The 25,476-nt window shown below is 40.7% G+C and overlaps 1 protein-coding gene across 1 annotated transcript in view; it reads right to left on the bottom strand.

Moving 5' to 3' along the window:
- The window catches only part of tmtc2 (transmembrane O-mannosyltransferase targeting cadherins 2), a 229,045-nt gene that overhangs the window by 113,059 nt on the left and 90,510 nt on the right, over nucleotides 1–25,476 (bottom strand). The window contains exon 2 of the mRNA XM_062982690.1: nucleotides 9,466–10,036. Within this exon, the coding sequence (XP_062838760.1) occupies nucleotides 9,466–10,036 (571 nt within the window). The remainder of the gene's footprint in view (nucleotides 1–9,465; nucleotides 10,037–25,476) is intronic.

Raw genomic sequence — 25,476 nt, 5'->3', positions numbered from 1 at the left:
GAGCAGCAGAGACAGACTATCTTGCATACATGTGTCATGCAAAATAGAGGGTAAACATTCTAAATATTAGAGTACTGTTGTGAGAAGAAGAGAGTATTTTACACATATTTTACACTACAGAAAGTGATTATTTCTGAATTTGCATTTCCATGCTGGAGTTGTGAAACTGGTGATTACACAAATCAATATCAAGTTATTGAAGTGAAACTTGCTACAGTGGTAGAACACGTTTACCACTGTTGGTTCACCAAATTTCAGAATGTTTGACTTATCCACAGATATTTGGTGAATTTTTTTAAGTTTTTATAGAAAACATTTTTAATAATAAAGAAAATCTGTTCCTGATTTGAAAGTGTTCTTTCCTGATTCATTGTGTGGTCATTACTTTGAAAGTCATTGCTCTACTCTTTGTTTTTGGGGCAGAAACTGTGTTAAATTGGTGGAAACTCAACAAAGCAAAATGTGCTATATAGGACAATGTCCCTTGTGCAAAGACAAAGGTTTTGCAGTGTAATAAACTTTCACCATGTCTTTATGACAGAACCAATTACTAACTGCCATTTATAACCCAGGAACAGAAATCATAGTACAGACACCATCAAGGGACATCTAGACTGGCCCCCATCTTCTGGGCAGAAAGGTACCATCCAAACTCTCCTGACATCTAATTCATGTGCTTCCCCTATTGACACATAATCACATAACTACAACTTAGCACAAATGTATACTATTACTTACTTAAGTCCTCTTTGCAGATCCCATGATTTTATATATTAATTGGATTGACTCTAAATGCCACAGCTGGTTGCTGCAGCCCAATGCATTCTGGGAAATGTAGTCTAGCGCAGGCATATGGCTTCTCGCTTCCCATTAAATTACTATAAATGGGGAAACCTCTGGGGCTTCTATCTCCCTCATTTTTAAAGCTATTGGAGTGAAACTTGCTACAATGGTAGAACACATTTACCAGTCTTTGCCTATCAAGTTTCATAACGTTTCACTCATCCATGGATTTTTGGGGTATTTTCAAATTTTGAAAAACAACATTTAAAAAAAAAACTACAAGAGTGATGTCCTCCTCTGCCTCTGCTTCCCTCCTCTGTGAGCACTGATTGGTGGAGAGGCATGCCAACAGGTTTAGCTTCGCCTCTAAGAAGGGCTTGGTTGCCCTGTCAATCACAGCTACATCCGAAGACAACCGAGACTTAAGAATCGAAGGCTCCTTTTTATTCAAATTCTTAATATTGGGGGGGGGGGGGGGGGAGTGAGCAGGCACATCAGAACTCTCTTAGAAAATGCTGTACTTCTGAATAACTTATGACTCCCAAATACATCCGCAACAAATGGACACCCCTTAGCTATGGAAATCTTAGCCTCAAATGAAAGCAACAGCAAACCTCCTTTGAATAAATCTTTTCAAGAAAGTCCTAGGATAGAGTCACCATAAGTCAAGAGTCAGCTCGAAGGCACATAACAATGACAACATAATAAAATGTAAAATGAATTGTTACCTCACTATTTATTTTGAGTTATCCATGGTAACCACTAACTAATGTTAAAATGAGGAGGAGAAAAGGAAGAGGATCAAATAAGACTGCAATCTTCTCTCCGTTGTGTCAAGTTACTATACTGCCATGTTAGTTTTTGACTGGAATTATAAATGTCTTCAGGGACAATTCCCTTCCTTCCATGTTCTTGCAATTTTCAAAGAAGAAAATTGACACTCACATTGTATTGCAATGTGCTGTATAAAAGATGAATAATCCTGATATAAATCTCTCTAGACCTGACCTACCAACTAAGCATTGCAGTCACATGGCTCTTTTTTTTAATTAAAAAGAAATAGCACCTGTTGTCCTCTAGAAGAAAGAAACTGCAGGGTCCAAATAAATGCAAATATTTGTTCAGACTTTCACACGTTTTATAATGAGATATAAATGCTGAGGATATTAATTCTCAGTCGAATAACCTTGAATGGAAGGACTCCACAAGGGAGTAATCAGTTGTGCTCCGAACCTTTTATTAATCTCTTCAAAGTGTAAAATCCACAGCACACACAAAAGCCATGTTTAACAGTTTAGTGCACTTGTGTGCATAGATTTGTCTCAAAATATTAGTGTGTAGGTACTATAATTGGCAAGAGGTCAGACCGCATTGCTAACAACCAGTCATTTTCTAATCATGATTACACACTGTTGTCCTAAGAGTTGCAATGGGATCTTTATATACTCCTGAGCATCTACTGGTAGAATCACAAAAGATCAAAAATCCCCAGGAATATTCTTTAAAAATATTCCTTTTTGTTTTTTGTTTGTTTGTTTTTTCGTGCCAGGAGTGACTTGAAAAACTGCAAGTCGCTTCTGGTGTGAGAGAATTGGCCATCTGCAAGGATATTGTCCAGGGGACGTCCAAATATTTGATGTTTTTACCATCCTGTGGAAGGCTTCTCTCATGTCCTCACATAGGAAGCTAGAGCTGACAGACGAGAGCTCACCCCGCTCCCCGGATTCGAACAGCTGACCTTTTGGTGAGCAGTCCTGCCGCATAAGGGCACCGGTGGCTCCAACATTTTGTGATACAACAAGAAAAAAACAGTTGGAAAAGCTGAACTGAAAAGTATAGATCTAACAAGTGATATAAAAATGAACAGGTAATTTTCAACTTTTCAGTGGTTGCATTGCAATTCTTTGGACTGATTTTTTTTTACTCCAATCAATGAATTGTTTATACATGGAAAATCTTAAAGCTAGCAGTTATATTTTTGGATTATTCTGCTTACACGTATTTGAAGTAATTGATTTTTCTCTCATTAGGCACAGTTGGCTCCACAATCTCAAATTCTCGTGTCCTTTGAGAAATGTTTCGACAAGCAGCAAAATAGGCACTATACATTTGAAGTCATATTGTGGAAAAATGGATTTAATGTTTGTGTGCAAATGTGCTTTATAAAAAGGAGATGAATTTAAATGTAAAGTGTAAACACAGTCATTATGTTTCTTTAGTTGCCTTAAAGTGAAAAATTGTGATGTCCCAGAGATCCTCGGGCCATGACCCTGTATTCGTTGCGGACCAGAGCGACGAGGATATGGGGTTTATGCCGAATCAGCAAGATTCTGTCCCCTTCCAGATGCTCCCTGTTGACAGTTCAAGCCCGAAGCTCATTAAAAAAGCCCTTGAAACTGAGCCTGTTCCCAGCGGTTCCCCGCCCTTTGATAGGAGGCTGTTTTGGGAAACAAGTCGCTTGAAGAAGGCTAACTTACTGAGAAGCTCAAGATTAGCAGCCAGAGAAACCGCTGACTAACCCGTTTCCCTTGAGAGTTTCCAGGGAGGCTCGCATCTGGCGGAAATGTTGTCTCTAGCCAGTTTTTCCCTTGGGAAAAGTGTTGGACACCTGTTTTGAAGGGAGATTTGAAGTCCCTTAAAAGTTCTGCACGGGGGCTAGCCAGCGCGGTGTCAACGTGTCAGTTGGAGGATTAACTTCGCTTCTAGTTCCTTGTGGCGCGCTACTCTCGAGTAAACCGGGCGATGCGCCTCGCCTTCTAGTCAAGTCTGGACCACATTTGGATCCACTATCTTCAGCCTTGCCTTGCCTTGAACTCCTTTGCCTTGGACTAGCTTCCTGAGACTCTTGCAAAAGACCTGGATTATTCCCCACTCAAACTGCTTGGAAGTTTGAGTGTGTTTCGGTTAATTGGATTATCATCTTTAAACTATAATACTGGACATTGGACTTTATAATACTGGACTATTTTTGACCTTTCCCAGAAGGTCTACTGTTGGACTATATATTCCGCTTATTTTTGTTTTATTTCTTCAATTCTTTAATAAAGATATTAGATTGTTTATTGGCTTTGGTGTCTGGTTTCAAGTGCTCACGCAGCCTAGAGTATCACAAAAATGAGATGCTCAACTCACTGGCCAGCTCAGGTTCCAGTGCCATCACAAGCAGAGCTGGCCCAAGGTAATTTTCAAGTATAGGCGAACAGAATTTTGGCGCCCCACCCCCCAAAACCAATCAGTGAAAAATAAAAGCGTTGGATAAGCAAAAATGTTGGATAATAAGGAGGAATTAAGGAAAAGCCTAAATAAAGAACAACACTCTGAAAACGGGATATCCAGACAGGAAACAATCAGGGCCAGCTAACACCTCGCAACCAAAGATGCCCCCAGGGAGGAAGCAGCCAGGCTTTGAATCTGCAAGGCCATTAAATGCTAATCAAGGTGGCTAATTGCAGCATTCACACTAGCCTCAAACAGACAAGAGCTCTTTCTCCCATCCTGGACTTTCCACAGATATATAAACCCCACTTACCAAGCTTCCAACAGACCTCACAACCTCTGAGGATGCCTGCCATAGATGTGGGTGAAACGTCAGGAGAGATTGCTTCTGGAACATGGCCAGGTAGCCTGGAGACCTGGCCTCAAGGAAGGGGTGAGAAGGAAGGCGTTTGCCGCTTTGGGGAGCAGAAAAGCAGTGTTTGTCTGCTTTGCAAAGTGGGGGTCGCCTCCCTTCTCGCCAGGAAGGCAATCCCCACTCTGCAAAGCAAAAAAGTGGCATGGGGGTTGCTTTTTGGGCGATGGGCCTGTGCGCGTGTGCAGGCCTTCCAATTGACTGCGTGGACAGGTGGCGCTCTCCAGGGGGCTGCCGCAGCTGACGGTGCCCCTGGGAACAATGCGCCACAGGCAACTGCCTAATTGGCCTCGCCGGTGGACCACCTCTGATCACAAGTGCAGTTGGTGGGGATGAGGGAGAGAGCCTTTTCAGTGGTGGCCCCTCAGCCCTGGAACTTCCACCCCAGAGAGACTAGATTGCTGCCCACTTTGGCCACCTTCCGGAAAGACCTGAAAATTTGTTTGTTCCAATGTGCCTTTAACTAATCGGTTTAACAATTTGACTTGGCCTTTCTAGCCCTACTTAATATCTTGCCTTTGCACTTTATCACCAGTCCTGTCCCTGTAGTATATTACACAAGCCGTGACCCGCTCTGTTAGCTCTGACCCACACCTACTGTGCTCGGCTACTGGTATCAATTGTCGTTGAGTTCATGTTTTTATGATGTTTTACATGTGTTTATGTGGTTAATGCCTTGTAATGCAAATATATTTTAGGGTGATGTATTTTAATTTATGTTCCACTGGGCTTGATCCCCATGCAAGCCACCCCAAGTCCCTTTGGGGAGATGAGACGGGATATAAAAATAAAGTTTTTTTGTTTTTGTTGTTGTTGTTGTTATTTTTAACAGCATTTCTATACTGCTTTTCTCACCCCTGGGAGGACTCAAAGCGGCTTACAACATAATAAATGGCAAAATTCAATGCCTCACATATGCATTAAAAATATATCACATATCTAAATCAAAAACATAAAACTGTAGATTAAATCATTAAAACTATAAAATCATCAAACATAGACATATGCATGAAACATGTTATTGCAGCAATTAATGTAGATCCCCCATCTCCCTCTCCATAAAGTTCCAGCCCTTCTTTTTATAACCTCCCTGCTCCCCTAGGGAGCAAGATGGCTGAGGCCCCCACAGGTGTGGTCCTTTATGTCCTGGCCCCTGGAGGCAGGCAGATGTTTTTGCTGGGCCTTGCTTCACACGGTCACTGAGTCTCAGGGCCAGGGCCTCAGTTATGCAAGGAGTGAGTTCCAGGAGCTGAGCCAGAGGCAACAAAAAAGACAAAGGCTGCCTCTTTCCTCAAAGCTGCTGGTGATGGTACCTTCACTCCCTTGATGGTCCTCTATGCCTCTATGATGGTCCTCTTGATGGTCCACTTATATTGGCCATACAGCAAAATAAAGAAAACCCACAAAAGATCAGTACCTTTATTGGCCAATCAAAATGTGCAGACAAATTCATACAAGATTTTAAAGTTTCACTGGCTTCTTCAAATGGCAAAAAATGTTCCAGTGCAGAGTAGGAAAGGCGCCATAGTGCAGCGTTTCCTGGCAGTCCCTATGTCCGGGGGTGTAATTTTATGTTTTTGATGGATTTTAACTGAGATTTTTTTTAGTGTGGTTTGCGTTTAATTCTGTTTTAATGTTTGTATATTTTAAATTATATACTAATGTTTTTATGTCAAGCCCTTTGGAGAGATAAAGCAGAGTATAAATAATAATAATAATAATAATAATAATAATAATAATAATAATAATAGCCATCCTACCAGCTCTAATTGGTTAATGACTTCCCCCCACCTTGGCTGGAGTGACCCATATGCTCGGTTTTTACTCTGGTCAGCTGGGGGGGGGGGGGGAGTGAGGATATTTACATATGCCAAGCCAGCCAGAGAGAAAGTTATCTCCAAATCTCATTTCCATAAACTTTAAAGATATAAATTCCAGATTAAGATTGTGCCCAGACCAAGCAAAATAATCTGGAGTAATCTGCTCTGGAAATGTACCAAATATACCATAGAGATCCACACATGCAGGCATGGAAGCATTCCACATGGCCAGCTATTCTGCATGGCCAACTAGTGCCCTGTTTCAATGGGAGCTGTTGCTTCTGTTTCACTGGCCAGGAGGTCCCGTAAGAACCTCATCTGCAGTGTCACCTCTAACAAGGTCACAAAAGGGCGCTCGACCATGTGATCCCCAGAAGCAATGCTGTCAGCATGAGTCTAACAGGGTACTGCTTCTGACCAGTGAAATGGCAGTGAGCCTTTTTTGTCATGTGGGCACTGGATCACCCCAAATATAGCTGTTCACACTTGAAAAACATCAGATTCATTACAGAGTTTCCCGGAATGTCCCAAGGAAGAACTCTAGGGTTCTTCTTGTCAGAGATTAAAGGCTGGAAGTAGTGCTTTTGCTGCAAAACTGGCCATACATTGTCTGGACTACCGGCAGCTGGTCTGAGGTGGGTATGTTTTATTCGCTCATGTACGCACAAGGTAAGACAGCCTGTTTTTACATAAGTGACACATTTCATGCTACAGAAAAGTAGAATCTAATTCCATGAGAAACAGATTTCCCACTTTAAAAAAATATGGAAACTCTTTTACATTTTTAAACAATATTCCTACCCTGCAAAGTCAAGTTATTTAGTGACATTTTATCAAATGCTATGAATATGGTATGCATTCAGATTAGCAAATTTCTGTAGCAATGGTTTGCACATATAATGTGTAAGAGCTAGGAATTTAATAATGCTGAATTAATACAATATGTAATAAAGAACCAACATCAAAGCATTTTAAATCAAAATAGTATTATGGCCTCTGCTCCATTTTAAAAAGTGAAAGAGAGGGATGATAAGGCAAACACAAAATCCTTAAATTAGCTCTGTAGTACTAATTAAACACAATATGGCTATTTGCAAAGTTGATTAATGGTCCTGTTCTTAGACTAAGAAACAGAATTAGGCATCTAAATGGGTGTAGTTTTTATAATTACAACTCTCTTCAAAGCTCATAAACTTGCTGAATGTCTCCTTTATCTTGACATAGCCATGCAATTTGAGTGGATCTTTCTGCTGACATTTGACATCAAGGAATACATGGATCTCACCAAATAATCTAGCTATATGCACTTATCTAAATCCTCAGCATGGAATATTAGCTTCAAACTGAAAAAAACAAGTTAAAAAAAACTATCACAGCATATTAGCAATCATGCTTTCTCAATATTATGCTATGAATTTATTAGTAATAGCTGGTCTTTGTTTTAATTTTTGTACGCCACTTTCAGTCCTGTGTCAGGAGAAAGGTGAGACATAAATAAAATAAAGAAATAATATTAACTAATGGAATATACATTCATCCTTCTATATCCATTGATTGTATATCCATAGATTCAACCATCTATGGCTTGAAAGTGTATTCTTTTAAATTCATAAAGCAATTCTTGATCTCTTTCCTTTTTAGACAGCTTGAAGCATAAAGATCTCCCATATTTTGAGGGGGCACTGTGTGGGCTGTAGCAGGGTTAGGTCAGTTAGGTTCTGCCATTTTCAATACCCATCAGGAGTTGGGCTGGTAAACATCAGGGCTTTGTTTTTTAAGTGTAATATGAAAGCAACCATTCTGTGATTTAAAAAAAAAAACACGGAGAAGGTTCCATCTGTGGTGACCCAGAAAGTGAAGAAATTCCAGGAAGATCTTCATAAATGTATTGCCAGTGGCAGCTGCCATTTGTCTGAAATGATTTGAAAACTCTTTAAAACAAATCTGTTTTTATGTACTTTTCAGAAATATATATTTAAAAAAATTGTAGATAACTTCATTCATTCTTTATACCCCTTCAAAATGTGGAAGATCTTTATGCCCCATCCTGCATAAGGGATACATCATTGTAAATAATGGGAGTTCAACATTCATAGATATTGGTATCCACTGGGGATCCTGGAAACAAATCCCAGCAGATACCAATGGTACAGTATAATTTAAAACACAAGAACAATTTCATTTATTGGTATGACCATCAGACAGTTTTAAAGCCAATGTGACATACAGTTTAAGGATGACTGCTGAGAAGTTACCTTTGGGACTACAATACCCAAAATCCAGCAGTCATGCTGGCTCAGTCGATTTTGACACCTGTGATCCAAAATGATTATTTCCCAACCTCAGTCCTCTAAGTGTACAGCCACTTAAGCTGTAGCCAGCTCAACATTTTTCAGCAGCCTATTTCAGGCATGTTGATAGCAAAGAGCTTCATTAATATCCGGATTTACTGTGTCCCTCCTCAGCATATATTAGAGTATGTTGAAACTCTATATAGCACCCTAATTCTTGCTCATGGTGGTGTTTTCATGAAATACCCAAGAATCTTGAATCTAAGCCAAAGAAATCTGTCATCCTTAGTATAACAGAATCAGATACATGTCAAAGCATTATGGAAAAGTCTCTAGGTCATACTTAAACCAGACTTTACTAAAGGAATACAGGTTGGGCGGACATACTTTTTCTTATAGAATTAAAAGGCCAAGCTGAATTTGTTGAAAGTACTCTATTCCAATTTTAGGATTTATGAATTAAAATAGTGTTACTAAAGTAGATGTGTGGTTATAGAATACCATTTAAAGAGTGCAGAATAATACGGTATAAAACCCATCCAACAGTGAGTGCGAGATTCATAAAATTATTTCTTGTTTGTTTGTTCATTTAGCTTGTGTGTATGTATGTGCAGGTATGTATTTTGGGTTTTTTTTTGTTTGTGCTTTGATATAGGTTCATAGTTAGTAGTAGTAGTAGATAGAATTTGGCTGAGTAGTTGCAGCATTATATATCATAAAACCATGCTTCTTTGTACATACTATTCCTGTCTTCCTAATATCTTTTCCTCAAAAAAACTCCTACTTTAGAAAAGTACCCTATGCATATTATTTCCTTAAATGCTGAAATGTTTAAGCAGAATTATGCCACAATGGCTTCACCTCTATGACAGGGAATGGATGGAGTGGAGGCCTGTTTATCTGTCTGGTGTACAATCAAATACCTAACAGCTTCAAGACTCACCTTATAAACAGCAGGTATGATTTGGTGCATTTTTAGTCTGTGAAATACAAAGACATCATAAACTGCTGAAACTGCTAGAACAGTCACTCCTTGCTCCTTCCACAGCATGCTGCAAGTGGCGCAGAGTCCTGAACCCAAGATCCAGCCCCAGGTTCCTTCAGAGTAGCTTCTTGTCCAGCAGTGTTTAATGTAACACACTAAAGAGAGCAAAAAGAAAAAGCAAGCTCCAATGTCTGCTCTCCCTACAATTCCTGCCACTGCTTCCGTATGGATGGGATGGGAAGCAAACAGTAGGCCAGCGAGTAAGGTCCAGTAACCATCGCCAAAGAGTATTCGGGAAAAATTGGTGAAAAGGCCTGTGACTGCAGCATGTAAAAGGACATTTACAAGATGGTAGCTCCAAGGGTCCATTCCTCCAATGGCATGGTTAATGCGAAAAGAGAGTGTGCAGAGAGGTCGATATGACTTATGGCTCCCACTGTGGGTGAGGAGTGTGCCCCAAAAGTCATTGTAAAATATCTGAGTCCACGGAGTTTCAGGAAGAAGATCCTGGTTTGTCTTGATAGCTCGGCTACAAACAAAAAGAAACAGAAAAAGAAAGAATCAAATTATGTGGCCACTAGAAATGAGATCGCTAAAGCCATCCCAGTGAAATTATTATGTATAGTCCTCTTATTTAAAAATACATTATAAAATTAGCAGACAGCTACATTACCTCTTCAATTTTAAATTCCATAGTACAAGTAGTGTTAGAAGTATTTCTTCTATAGACTTTTTGCTACAATAAATTTCCATATAAATTGGCTTTTAAACCTTAGAAACAGATGTTCGGTTGCACCCATTAAATTAAAAAACCCTTCAATGACATTCATCTGAGTCTATTCTAGAAGTAATCACTTATGAGTTGATGAGTTATAATTAAAATGTAAAAGAAATATGAGCAACTGGCAAACATTGTGGCTCAAATTTGTGATCCATTAGCAAATCCAAACTAGCCCCCAACTGGCCTTTTACACAACTATTTGAACTTGCATGATATAATTCATCTTGCTTGTATGAATTAGCCATAATTTGACAAAGTTACCAGATGCATGCATATTTTTATTTGGAGAAATTCCTCAACAGATACACACATTGCTATACGTATAATAAAGGTTTCTCTGCAGAATATATTTTAAGAGGTTTAGGTGGTCAGAAGACATTGTCTATTAACAGAACTAGAGTTTCACAAGGTCAACTACCCCATTCCTTCAGAGAAAGTGAATAGTTTCCCCTTCGTCAAATTGTAAATTCAAGGCACAGGCTAGAAGATCAAAACCTTGCTTTCCCTGCGCAGTAGCCATTACACTTTACTAGTTCAAGAATAAAATGTGAGTTTTATATTTCTCTGTATTCGTTTCATTTAGCATGAAAGGAATCTGTTCTTTCATAGAGTTTATGTGCACACATTATCTTTTACAGCCTGAGATATATACAATGCGGTTAATTGTAGGTTTGGTTTCTAGTTGTTGCAAGTATCTTGCTACAAGTGGACATAAATAGGTTACTGAAATAGTATGTGACAATTACCACCTCAATAGAACCAAGTGACACAATAACTGCACTGCGGCTATCCTTAACGTGAAAACAGATTCTTCCAGAGTGTACAAATGTGTAACAATAGCTTCCCAGACAAATACACTGGAAAATGTGAATATTTTAAGTTTATTATAAATTCTGTTTGCAAATTCTGCCACTAAAGACCTTGGGAAACAAATACTACTTAACTGCCTGAGGAGTCTTCCCAAAAGAAACCTTACTTCAACAATCATGATTGACATTTGGCTTAAGGGAGCATAGAACAAATGACTGCAGCAGGAAAATGCAATAGGAAAACAAATGAATGCAATAGGAAATTGATGACCAAACATAGGATAATGAGACCAGACTTAAATAAGGGCTACATTATTTGATTTTTATCCCATTTAAGTTAATCCAGAAAGGAGCAAAGGTGGAGCAACCTGATGTGGGTACAGCTGTCTACTGCAGGCTACCTCCTCAGTGTTCCCCTGGGCAGAACACCTGAGCTTCATGGGCAGTTTGATCATTGCGTTAATCCTTGGTTGGTCTATGGAACTCCCTCCCTAATGAAATCAGGTTGGCCCCCTCCCTCCTGTCCTTTAGGAAAAAACTCGAAACATGGTTGTGGCATTTGAGCAGTAGCATTTGAGCAGTAGTTGCAGCAATAATTAATGAGAATTATTTAGTTGACCGACAATGGACAGACTCTGGACTATGACTTTGAACTGGTGTAATTTTAAAATGATATGTTATAATGGATGTTTTTAACTAATTGTTTTTACTGTAACTGTTTTTTTATTGTTGTGGTTGGCATCTAATGTTTGCCAGTTGTGAAGCCACCCTGAGTCAACCTCTAGGGGTGAAAAGGATGGGATATAAATGTAGGAAATACATAATAAATAAATAAATTGGCCACTTACAAAAAGGTAAATCCAGGGTACTCCTACCCAAGTCATAGGGAGGGTTCTCAACCTGTGGGTCCCCAGGTGTTTTGGCCTACAACTCCCAGAAATCCCAGCCAGTTTACCAGCTGTTAGGATTTCTAGGAGTTGAAGGCCAAAACATCTGGGGACTCAAAGGTTGAGAATCACTGTCATATGGCGTTATAAGTGAGAGCTCCTCCAGGTCAGTCTCAAGGGGAGATTCTTTCCTCGTCTCACTGCACTCCAGGTCACAGAAACTGAAGAGCCATAATCTTCACCAAAGGGTGTCAAGAATGTATACAGAAGTTGTAAATTCCCCCACCACATATTGCCAGATAACGCCATTTTAATGACACAACCTTGTAGCAATAATAATAATAATAATAATAATAATAATAATAATAATGAATTTATTTACCGTCCTCTCCCTGCGGCTCAAGGTGGGATACAACATCATTACAACAAAAGATAAAACATTATTAAAGGGCGTACAAGATGCACTGAGTTAAAATACAAGTTACAATCCATTGACAGAATGCAGATTAAAATTCACAACTTAAAACTGACTGGGAGGCATGCTGGAAGAGATGGGTCTTCCATTGTGACCTCTTCACATGTGATGAGGTTGGGGAAAAGCCAGGATGGTGTGGGGCGATAGGTTCCTATGCTCCCTGCGCGGGCACTGCCAAGATCACAACAATCTGCAGTGATACACAATGTTTCCAGTGGCGCATGTGAAGAAGTCTTTACATTCCAACAGCTGATCTGTTGGACCTCTTCCCTCAAATACAATCACAGGGCAGTAAAAAAAAATCAAACGTATCAAGCTCAAAAGCGACCACTAAAAATAAATTGCACTGCAGAGTGGATCGCATTGTAACAATCCAAAGAGGCACATGAGGGGCTATATAGCTTACAAATTCACCCTATAACGTGTCCTTCACTGCATGTAGTGATCTCTGACCATGGAGGCCACAAAGAGCGTGATGTCCTTGCAGTGTCTTTCAGCATGTTGGCATAGGTAGGCATGTAATGCAATAGGAAATAGAATGCAATAAGAAAAAAATCCTCCAGTATTCTTGTACAGTACTATCCAGTCATTATCTAGTTTTTATTTTGTTTTAAAAGAACACCACATTAATGAACTACTCTCATGGCTTTGCTCTGAAACAAAACAAAAAACCTGGTGGAACTATTTAAATTGCAGGCACTCCAAATATGTTTTAGTGAAGACTAAGCTGAGTAGCTTCACTGACAAAAGTTCACTGCTACATCCTTTTAAGTGTATTTGCTTGCTCCAGATCCTTTCTGTTTTCATATATACTGAGGTTAGAAGAAGGTCAGTAAAAACACTCATTTCAATTTTTGCTCTGGTCATTTTTATTGATTTTTGCTTCCATTTCTAGTTTCACTTAACTGTTATTAGACACAGCAAGCAAGCAAAATCTTCATACCTTGCACTTTTATTGCCACTTATTCTTTAATTTGGAAGCAGAATCTTCTGTTTGTATGTACTGAAATACAAGTCTCTTGGGCAAGAGACAATGCATGGAATGTGGAAGACTATCAAAAGTTATTGCTCGTTTATTGCTACAGCCAAACAAATGTGGCCTGAATAATGGGAAATTTCACCATCAAAAAGGGCTGCACTGAGGTAACATGAATTCAAAGGAATTGGAAAATTAGAAGGCTTGGGGGCTTTTGAAGTATAAAACATTATAGAAGAGCATATGAGGTCATTTTCACTATAGCTATGATGATCAAATGTATGTAAAATGTGAAGATCAATAACAAATGGAAATATATTTTGGGGTAACTAAGCTATATTGGCCATACAGCAAAATAAAGAAAATCCCACAAAAGACCAGTACCTTTATTGGCCAACCAAAATGTGCAGACAAATTCATCCAAGTTTTTAAAGTTTCACTGGCTTCTTCATGTGACAAAAAATGTTTTAAAAAATCATAAAGGAGATAATAGAAATAATGGTGTAGTCACATGCTTACATTTACAAATGCAAAGGTATTATGGTCACCTGAGACACAAAAAACCTTTCATTTTTAACTTTCTAACAGCTTTTCCCCATTATATTCTGCTTGCAAGTGGAAACAAAAGAGGGAAAATGAGAATCCTTTAAATCTTTAGCAGCTCTGAAAGCTGAAATGAAACAAGCACGTTTTTCATGAATTGGCAGTGGAGAATTAAGACATAATAGTATGTATTCCATATAAATACAATCAAGATGTACATTACAAAAGAATATATGAGGGTCATTTTCATTATGTTTAAGGCTATTATTTTTCACACATTGAAAGGTTTAGATTTGCTAAAACTATATGAAGAAGAATACCAATTTCTGTAAATGTATTCCAATAAAGTAAATGGTACCTTGTAGGTTATGAATATATGTGACACAAAATGTAAGGCAGGGTGCTTTCTTAATTCCTTCAAACTCTTACTGGGATCCTGAAATGTTCCAAAACTGACTTTAACTGACAGTCACATCCCAGAAAATATTAAGCACTTTGATGTGCCACTGATTTCAATATGAGTACAGACAACGAATTTAAGTGTATTTAATTGTGGGTGGATTGTGGCTGATTGATAACTGCATCTATCTCTCTATATTCACTGGAGTTTGGGGCACAGGACCTCCTTGAAAATGAAATGAAAAACATTATTTTTTAATCAAAGAGAGCACCTACCAAGGAATCTAAAGCTGCCAGTGCAACTCTATTATCAACTTAAAAAAAATATTCTGGACTATCTATAAATGCTTAGAGAACCGTGCTCTCTAGAAATTACTAGGTTGCTTTCTGTTGGAAGTTGACCTCAGGGTCACACTGGAGGATCCACTGATTCCTAAATTCACAATAGTGGAATCTACAAATGTGAAGGGCTGACTGTGGGTCTCATTTGACCAATAGTACCCTGGTTCCTAAGAATTCTGTTCTTCTCTTAAGCACCAGAAGTCATATTACATGTAGGGCAGTGCGGTCGATGAAAAAATGTTTCAAAACCCATTACAAAATTAGGGGGCACTGTTGTTTTGTTTTTCTAAAGTATCATTAGTGAAAATTTCATTACTATAACAACAATAATGAAATTTCGTTTTTTCATTATAGTAACTGTGCAAGTAGGAAAAATTCAGGGGCTTCTTTCTCACTTTTACAGTATTTGGGGTGAAACATGCTACAACGATAGAGCACATTTACCACTGCTAGCCCATCAAGTTTCAAAGCGTTTCACTTAACCATTGATTTTTGGGGAATTTTCAAAGTTTTTAAACAACATTTTTAAAAATCTTCAAGAGCTATCTCTTTGAACTTTCTATACAGTGACACAAGATAACAGGGGATCACCCCCCCCCCCCCAAACTGGGTATAGGGAACTTTTAAAGTTTAAAAAAAAAAAATCTACAACCACTATCTCATTGAATGTCTCTCCATCTAGGGATTTATTCCCAGCCCAGCATATATTTATTTACTAAAAGTATCAGTCAATTCTCCTCTTTGCAGATTCAACATTTATTGGAACTCTGGCTAGTTGTTGCTATGGAGGGACAAATCTCTCCCCTATCCTGATTGGGGCTTTCTGATGCTGAGCAGAATTCTAGAAAATGTAGTTTAGGGCAGAGCTTTTTGAATTCTCTGGCATATGGCTCCTTGCCTTCTCAAACTACATTTCCCAGAATTCTGTACTTTCTCAGTCTCTTTCTCCCTGCTGCTTCCCTCTCCTCATTGTGAGAGGCCATTAGTTTAAAGAGTAATGGCAGCCTTTTTGGCTTTGCTTTGCTGCTTGTGCTGAAAATGAAACTGACTTTGGAAGTCTTCTGAGGTTTACAAAATTCAAACGAAAAAGTATTGTGTAAGCTTTGATTCTTAAACTTTTGGGCCAGGTCATGCCCGTGTGTTGGGTATCGCATTGTAAGTAAGAATTTAACAAATTAGATCTCTTATGAGGACTAATGATGATTTTGCACAGCCATAATAACTAGCGATAAGTGGTAAATAATTTTATTCGTGTCTTAAGTATAAGTGCATGAAATGTTACGTTTTTGGACTGCACTTTTCAGAATCTCTAAGCCAGCAAGACATACTGGCTGAGAGCTTCTGGGAGCTGTAATCTAAAACATACTTTTTAAAAACTCTGTAAACACCAATAAAAGTGTGGAAGACAGTAGGGCAATATGTGGAACAATTTGCAGTCAGTATATGAGGAATGATTATACAAACGCAGCTATTACTTATGGCTGAACACTGAGGTTTCAAGGAAGCAAACACAGACCCATAGGAGTTGGAGAGAATGAACAAAAAGGGGGAGGTCAGAACTCTAAATCAATTCTAGTTTGAAATCCAAGATACTGGCTTATTTATGTTTTAGAGTAATAAAAGCTAGAAAAACTATTCCTCAATGTAGTTGCCAGCAGAGCCTTGGAGGCTGAAACACCACAGCATTGAAAGGTCAACACTGCTGTCTCAGCCATGATGGTGTTTGTTACACCTGCACCTTACAGCTGTGCTTCTATGATTAATTTCTTCCCTTCCACCCCAAATAAAAATCCTGAAATGAATTAAAAAGAAAGAAGATTGGGCATGTTTACATCATTTGCTAATGCTTTCTACCCAGACCAGGATTCTTTAAAGCAGAGTTTTCCACACCCTGACATGTGCTAGAGACCCACTTAGCACCTTATTTCAGGTAATTAACATTTCCAGGAAGAAATTCTGGATTAAATGAAACCACCGAATTCGGAATTCGAGGTTCGTACAACCTGCAAGTGCCTGTTGAAAAGAATTTATCTTCTGGCTACAGCCTGTTCATTAGACTAGTGTTGCTAATGGGCATAATAAAAGAAACTCTCCATGGGCCATCCAGTAACTGACTCTAAGCTCTGCCCTATCTGAAAGGTAAAAGAATGTCATTTGTCAATGGTCCAGCACAACTGGCACTTTTATTTTCTGTCAACCAGAGATAACATTTACTGCCTCAATAAGCAACTTCTAATGGCAGTCCATTTTCATGCCTCTCAGGAGGAATGTGTGGCTTATTCATAACATTAATGGCTTGCTTAAAAAAAAAAAGAATGACAACACAGTGCATTATGAAAATGTTTTAAATGACTAAGACATTGGTTAAAGGCTTAAAATAATGGCAAAGGACTCCCTCATTCTCCATCTTGCACAAACGCATATATTTCAAGAGGGCCTATATTTGTGCACACTGCCTGCAGCTGGCTCACATCTCTAAAAAAAAAACCCAGAAAAAACCACCCAGTAACTCCAAACAGGGATGGGCATGAGTAGGAATTTAGCTCTCAATTACTACTGCAGACGTCCTTGATCTACATCTATAAACAAACCATGACAAGCACACAGTTGCTATGCTGGCACATAAAAATTGGATTCACTGTCACTGTCTAGCGTTGCAACAATTCTGAGTATTTCTCACTCCCTTTCTGCCATAGATAACACTGGGTAAAGTTGTTAAAATCTAGAAGAACAATGAAGCTACAGAAAAACCTCTCTAGGGAAGCCAGGAAAATCATTCCTCAGTGGGGCTTCAAGAAAAGGTAATGCAAACCATAACTCTAGATAGGTTATGGTTTTGAACTACAATTCCCAGAACACTCACATTAACATAGAACATGTGGAGAAAATTACTACATTCACTCTCTACCCTTTATCCATTACAGGCAGTCCCCGAGTTACAAACATCCAACTTGCAAATGAACGGGGCTGAGACAACAGGAAGTGAGAGAAATCTACCCCTCAGAAAGGAAATCTACCCCTCAGAAGGGAAATCTATTGTAACTCTTCTGTGTTTCAGATACCAAGGAACATGTTACAACTACCCGTGGCTATAAAATATAGAGTTTTCCAAAAAAAAAAAAAGAAGAAGAAGAAGAAGAAGAAAAAGAAGAAGTTAGAAATACCAAAGAAATGCTAACTACTGAGAATAAAATTGGGGGCTGAAGTCGAGAGTGTCACAGCCTGAGCAGAATCCCATTTTTTTCAATAATGAGTCTCATGATATTGCATCCCAGTAGAAATCTCATTACAGAGATGCTGCTTGTAGTGCCTTTAGAAAGATGATCCATGTGTACAGTTAGCCCTCCACATTTGTAAGGGTTAGGGGCATACAAACCCAACAAAAGTTGAAAACAGCAAATATCTTCAGGGGCAGGACAAACATCTTCCTTGTGGAGCCAGAAGGGGAGGGACTGCAAAGCAGCAGCAACCTGTCACATTTTCCCCCATGAAGCCTATGAATATGAACATCAGCTTGGGGAGGAGTGTGTAGGGATCTAGGAGCCTTGCCTAGAACCCTACACCTTGCCTTGCCATTCCAAAAAGATGGGGAAAGCCAAGTAGCACAATCGCGGTCTGCACAATCGCATGAAATCTACAAACTTGCTGGCTTTTGGGGAAAAGAGGTTGACTAGGAGCCCTGTGGTCTCACCCTCCCAAAGCTATGTTGAGAGCCAAACAGCAGTGATGGGTATCATCAACCATCACCTGAAACCTATGCACTGGTAGGCTTCCAGAGGTGGTTAGCAAGGGAGATCCTTGTTGCTCTGCCCACCCAAACCTCAAAGCTGCTGAGTACACATTAATACATCAATTCCAGGCCATGGAAGGTGGTTGACAACAGCTGTGATGATCTCTGGTGTTCCCCCCTCCTGAAGGCAAAGGCTGCCCTGTGAATATGCATGTGGCCATCTTGGGCCTGAGGGGAGGAGGGCGGTAAACCAAAGCACACCTAATGAGATTGCACTATTTGCATTCAACTCTAGAATTTGACAAGTAACTATGGAAAATCAATGATATGATTTTCCCATGAAATATGCCGTCTTATGCATAGTAATAAGGGAATTGCAAACATCTGCTTAGTCTTCAAGAGCTAGTTAAATGCTCCTATTTAAGGGATCATTCAAAGATGCATTCCTCTTCAGAATCTGAAGTAGGTTCTAAGCCCCAGGCATGACAGGACAATACAGTGAAGTAAGCATGAAGAGACAAACAATACAATCACATTCATCATTTGTTTATAGCCAATAAAATAAACATGTACTTAAGAAGTGAAATTACACAACCGAAGGCATCAGCTTTGAGGGTCATCTATCTATCTATCTATCTATCTATCTATCTATCTATCTATCTATCATCTATCTATCTACCTGACCATCCAAGATGATGTTTTCAGCTGTGTAATTTCACCTCCCAATCAATCCCCAGGTTATGGAGTCTTCTACCTCCCTTCTATACACTGGGTCCTCAGCAATGCATTTCCAGTTTATAAAAGCACTATAATAAAATTGTTACAAAAGAAGAAAAACTTAACCAATGCAATCTCTTAAAGATAAAGCTTTTCTTTTAATAAGGCATGTCATTTCAGCAAAACAATTTATCTAACCATTTTAATATTTCCAGTCTCGTTGGTGATTTAAACTATAATAGTACATGGAAGAGGCAGCTGAAATTAAGCCTGCTCTGGAAAAACACAAAATCGAAAACTAATTCAGCAACTAGTCCAAGATATTACACCAACATTTGAAAGACTGTCTATACTCTGTCAAATCAAACAGAAAAAGAATGATATATGCATTTAAAACATCTAACTCATTCAGAACACTGTCTGGGTTCTATTGATGAACAATATTGAATCTGACAAAAAAATGTTAAAAGCTTTACATTATTTTTAAAAATCCAAAGTACTTTTATTTGGAGACTGAAGATTACATTATTTTCCACTTTCTCATTCTGATTGCTAAAAACAGCAGTTTGTCAGATCTTTTGGTCATACAGCTTTTGACTATTACCATATATTAAAGTTCTTCTCGTATAGAAGATAATTCTTGACAAATATGTTGTTGAAAGCTTTCATGGCTGGAATTACTGGGTTGTTGTGAGTTTTCCAGGCTGTATTGCCATGTTCCAGAAGCATTCTTTCCTGGTGTTTCACCTGTATCTATGGCAGGCATCCTCAGAAGTTGTGAGGACCTCACAGCAACCCCTTGACAAAAATATTGAGGGATTACAATTGTACACATAAAATTGGGTTCTGTTCATTTTGCCACTGGAATTCTAAACATGCATCACAGCATAATATAGGACACCTCTTTTCAGGCAGCCACAGAAGGTGTATTCATATGATAGAATATTCATTTATGAAAAAATTGAATCCTACACACAGAAAATTCCATGTCAGGTGGAAAGTTTGTAGCTTACTTTTCCTATGCTCTTTTATGATAGTTTTACTCCATTTGGAAAATAATTTTCTACCCACAGAAGATCATTTAAAGACAGCCTCTACTGCAGATTAACATAGTAAAGTCTCAATATGAGCTTAATGCCTAGTCTTAATTAGGATATACAGTAGAGCCCCGGTTAACCGAGCTTCCATATTATCCGAGGCACCACCGGAGGCACCCCTCTCCCTCCCTCTCCCTCTCCTTCTTTCGAGTGAAGGGAGCCCGAGAAAAGGAGAGGGAGAGGGAGAGGGAGGAGGAAGCGACCTGGAAGTGCCCCACGATTGCTGCTGCAGCAGCGCTCATGGGCTGCTTCGCAAGGGGCGAGGGCTCGCCGAGGGACGTCTTCCCGGATCTCCCTCGGCCAGGCCCTTGTTGGAGGAAAGAGTTTCCTCCAGCAATGGCCTGGCCAGGGAAAACCAGCGGCACACTCCTTGTTTCTCGGAGGGAGAGGCCCTTGTTGGAGCAAGGGCCTGTCCCTCCGAAAAACGTGGCGTGCACCCCAGATCTCTCACGGCCAGGCCCTTGCTGGCAGAAATTTTTCCTCCACCAAGGGCCTGGCCGAGGGAGATCCTGGGAGATGTCCCTTGGCGAGCCGTCACCCTATCCAAGCAGATTGGTTATCCAAGGTTGGGCCCGCCCCTTTATCTCGGATAACCAGGGCTCTACTGTAGTAATAAAGACCAGTTTCACATAAGTCTATAAACTAGTGGGTTCTCAACCTTCCTAAAGCCGTGACCCCTTAATTTAGTTCATGTTGTGGTGACCCGCCCCCAACCATAAAATTATTTTTGTTGCTACTTCATAACTGTAATTTTGCTACTGTTATGAATTGTAATGCACATATCTGACATCCAGGATGTATTTTCATTGTTATAAATTGAACATAATTAAAGCATAGTGATTACTCACAAAAACAATATGTAATTATATATTGTGAAATATATATTTCTAATTACAAATGAATGAAGTTTTGTCTTGAAGCGTGGTGTAGCATGAATTCTATGGAAAGCAATGGTTTTAACCTGGATTGTTCTCTCTTGCATCCTATGGGCTTTGATGCAGAACCATAAGATCCCATGGAAAGCAGTGGTTTTAACCTGGCTCCCTGGCTCTTGTATCCTATAGGGATTGGGACAGAACAGCTTGGGGAGAGCAGCTTGGGAGAGAGGAAGGGGCAGGAGAGATGGGGATGGGGGGCTATCTTCTGTGAAAGGGAGGCTGTCTCCTGTGAAGAGGGGGCTTCTCTTACCAAACCCTTCCCTCTTCTTCCAGAGAGGCTCCCCACTGCAGCCCCAGCCCCACCCACCCCCAGGCCTCATGTGGGTCTCCCACTCCCAGAAGACCCTTGTCAGAGGCTCTTTTCTTCCTTCCTTTGCCCAAGGGTTGAGCATTCTGGGAGCATAGCAGGCCACACAAGGCCTGCCCTACCTTCATCTCTTTTCCCTCCTTCCCCAAAGAAGCCTCACATGGCACCCTGTTCCTTCGGAGCTTCACAGGAAGGACATGAGAACTCAAGGAGAGAGAATGGGTCTGGGCTCCCTTTGTCCACAGAGGAGGAGAGGAGTACTTCCAGCTGTGGCGGAGTCACCTGGTAACAGGGAGGGAGCGGGACCCAGCTGGCCTGCTGCTCAAAAAGCAGGGAAGGAATGACAGGTGGCGCAGCAAATGGCAGGGCTTGATGGAAAGGAGCAGAAAATAAAATAAAATAAATTGGAAGGAGATTCATGGCCCAGATTTTCGTTCTTGAGGCTCACTGTTGGGCCACGGCCCACTAGTTAAGGACCACTGCTATAAGCAAACAGAATGGCATGTTAAAAACTCACTATTTTAGAAGCATGTTTGATTATCTTTTCTTTCCTCAAAAAGCAATGAAATTCCAACCTAGTGATCAAAACCTAATAAATTTATTTCACTAAGGACCAAAGGTGAACTTCATTATCTACAGACATGTCAGACAATCACAAAGACAAATTCCTATGAGCTTTTCTTTTCTTCAGATTAAGTAGAACTTGCTGTAGAGACTAATGCCAAAATCAGCCTGAAACCATTTCTCATGAATATTACCTTCACATGTAAAAATGTTCTGTGGTCCTCCAAGGATGCACAATGATTGAAGGAAACTGGGGGAATGTTCTGCATAATTATAGAGTTTATGAATTTCACTTTTTTCCAATCAGCAAATGGTGGCATAGAATACTTTTTAAAAATCTGTACATTACATCAAACAAAAGATGCTTAGAAGATCTGAAGAAAATATCACGTAAGAAATAAGCATCTAAATTTCAAGAGGAACATTTAACCTTCTCTGCCAAAGAATAATAATTTGACTAATTCCCACCTTCCAATGTTTTCGGTCCAACCTAAAAACTTGGCTCTTTAAGCAAGTTTTCCAATAGGTATAGAGCCCAAAAGGTTTAAATTGTAGATCCATTGGTTTTCACTGAATGAACTTTATATGACTGGTTGGTTGTTATTCATTTTATGTTTATAATTACCATAACGTTTTATTGATGTCTATTTTAGGGTTGATTGATTTTGTTGTGGTATTGTTTTATGTACTGATGATGTAAATTATGTTTTCCTTTTATATTGATATGTATTTATTGCACCATATGCGTTGTTCCATTACAAGTGCTTTGTAAGCTGCCCCAAGTCCCTTTTGGGAGATGATGGTGGGCTAAAAATAAAGTATTATTAGTATGACACAGCAAATGAGATATAGATGCTGGATTTCATATCACAAAATAACAAGTTGAACACTTCTGTGATGACCCATGGGCAATGTAGTCCCATTCCTGGCACTGTGGTGCCAGATGAAGAGGAAAACCTGGGTTTTTCGCCGTTTCAGTCAGAATTGGAACTTTCCCAGCCAGATTTGGAAACCTTGCACCTGCAAGAGATTTGTCTTCCAGAAGTCTGTCAAACAAGCCCTGAGCCTAAATCTCCTACGTTTTCTCGCCATGATTTTTGTAAACAACAGAGAGGAGTCGATCAGGCGTCTCGCAGGAGTGCTAGGATAGCTGCTAAGCATTCAGCTGATTAAGCCTGCTTCCCATGGGAAACTTTAAGGAGTCATGCATCTGGACTCAGAAAATAGCTTTCGTTTCTGGTTCTCCAGAGAACTGCTCTTGGGCGGGAAAACGGGACCCTATTTAGGTGTTTTACCCACAAAGGGATCTTGCGGAGTCAATTCGTCAGCAACCGGAGTAGCGTGTGTGGACAGCTACTCCGCTTCCAAGCCTCCGTTCCTGTCGCCAAGCCTTCGTTCCCAGCTTTGTTTACTCCACGAATCCTGCCTTGCTTTCTAAGACTCAGCCTCGTCTTGTTTCCCGGATTTTGCCAAGAAATTACCACGGATCTTGTTCTTGTTCCTTGTTTCCTTGTTGCCTTGAATCAAGCCTCGTTTTCCCAAGAAGTTACTTCCTAGCCTCGCTCAAGTTTCACGGACTAAAAGACCTTGTCATCTCCCCTCACTTTGCCTGGCAAAGTGAGTGTTTCGGTTATTGGATTACAACTTTGGACCTTAATATTTCATATTGGACATTGTTTCTTTGGACTAATTTTGACCTTTCCCGAAAGGTCTATTTCTGGACTATTTCATACACTTGCTTTTATTAACTTTATATATTCCTTCAATAAAGATATTAGTTAGATTCTGGCCTCTGTGTATGGTTATTGGTGCTCTGCAGCCTGGGTCGTGACAGTTTGACTCCGCCACCCTAAGCACCAATTAACCTAGGCCAGAATGTCTACCGGAACCGTGCCGGGTGGCCAGCCACTCAGCTACACCATCGACAAGGATGAAGTGGACCGCATCCGTGACAAGCTCAATGCGCAGGATGGGGAAATAAGGGGTTTGAAGGAGCGCGGAATCCGTCTCCCGGCCATGGCGTTGCCAACCAAGTTTTCTGGAGAAGCTTCTAAGGTTCATGTTTTCCGTCGCCAATGCCAGGCTTATCTAGAGGCCCGTGCTGCCGAGTTTCCCCAAGAAGACATCAAGGTGGCGTGGATTTACAGTCTCTTGGACGGGCCAGCGGCCAACTGGGCGACGGCACTGTTCGACCAAGTCTCCCCACATCTAAGGTCAGCGCAACATTTCTTGGACCACCTTAAGGCGACCTGGGGAATCGAGGACAATTTGGAGGCAGCCGGCCACAAACTCCGGCGCCTCTCCCAAGGGGACAGACCCTTGTCCCAGTACATAGCCGAGTTCCGAGTGCTGGCCCACAACACCGGCTGGAACGATGTAGCCCTCAGAGGACAATTTCGGGAGGGTCTCAACATTGAGATGCTGGAAGAAATCTCCAAGGTGGATCCTCCCCACTCTCTTGAAGCACTCATTGATCAATGTTTACGAGCTGAAGTCATGCTTGCCAACAGAAAACAATGGGTCCGAGGCCAGAGCGGTAGAGCTGGGGTGAAACCTCCCGCTCCCACCGGCGTCCAGCCGCGTCCAGTATGGAGACCCCCGCCACCAGCCCCATACCCCAGAGGGAGCGAGGAGGTGCCGATGCAGTTGGGCAATGTGCGTCCCAGATTAGATGCCGCCGAGAAGGCCCGCCGCCAACGCCTAAATCTCTGTTGGTACTGCGGAAACGGGGGCCACTTCGCCAGAGAGTGCCCAGCCAAGGGGAAGCCCGCCGCCCGTCTGGCGGCGGCGGCCTCCACGGAGACGAAGGCGTCTGAGGCAGCTGGCGCACAGCCGGCGGGGGAAGCCAGCGACCGGGCGTAGAGAGGCTCGCCAACCCGGTCAAAAAACCCACTCAAGAGCCGCCAACCGGGGTCCTATTTCTTCTAGTGGTCACCTTGTGGTCAGCAAAAAAAGGGCCCGTCATGGTCCATGCCATGATAGACTCAGGAGCCACAAACAATTTCATTGATAGAGAGTATGCCGACTCTCTGGGATTACAATATCATGACTTCAAGAACGCCCGTGTGGTGCAAGCCATCGATGGCCGCCCCCTCAAGACGGGTCCCGTAAGCCAGTGGTCGGAACCCACCAGAATGTGGATAAGGGAACATATGGAAGAGATTTCCTTCTTTGTTACCGAGGTTCCCCATTTCCCTGTGATTTTGGGAATTCCATGGCTGACACTTCACGACCCAAGCATCTCCTGGTCCAACAGAGAACTGCAGTTTGCTTCAAAATATTGTCAAAACCATTGCCTTGTAGCCAAGGTCTGCCATGCCACAGACACTGAACCCATTATCACCTTGCCCAAGAAGTACTCAGAATATTGGGATGTATTCAATGAAAAAGAAGCCGAGAGATTA

This window comes from Anolis carolinensis, chromosome 5 (genome assembly GCF_035594765.1).
Source record: "Anolis carolinensis isolate JA03-04 chromosome 5, rAnoCar3.1.pri, whole genome shotgun sequence".
NCBI classification, from domain to species: domain Eukaryota; kingdom Metazoa; phylum Chordata; class Lepidosauria; order Squamata; family Dactyloidae; genus Anolis; species Anolis carolinensis.
The sequence above is the reverse complement of the archived record's forward strand: the minus strand, read 5'-3'. Positions and strand labels throughout refer to the sequence as shown.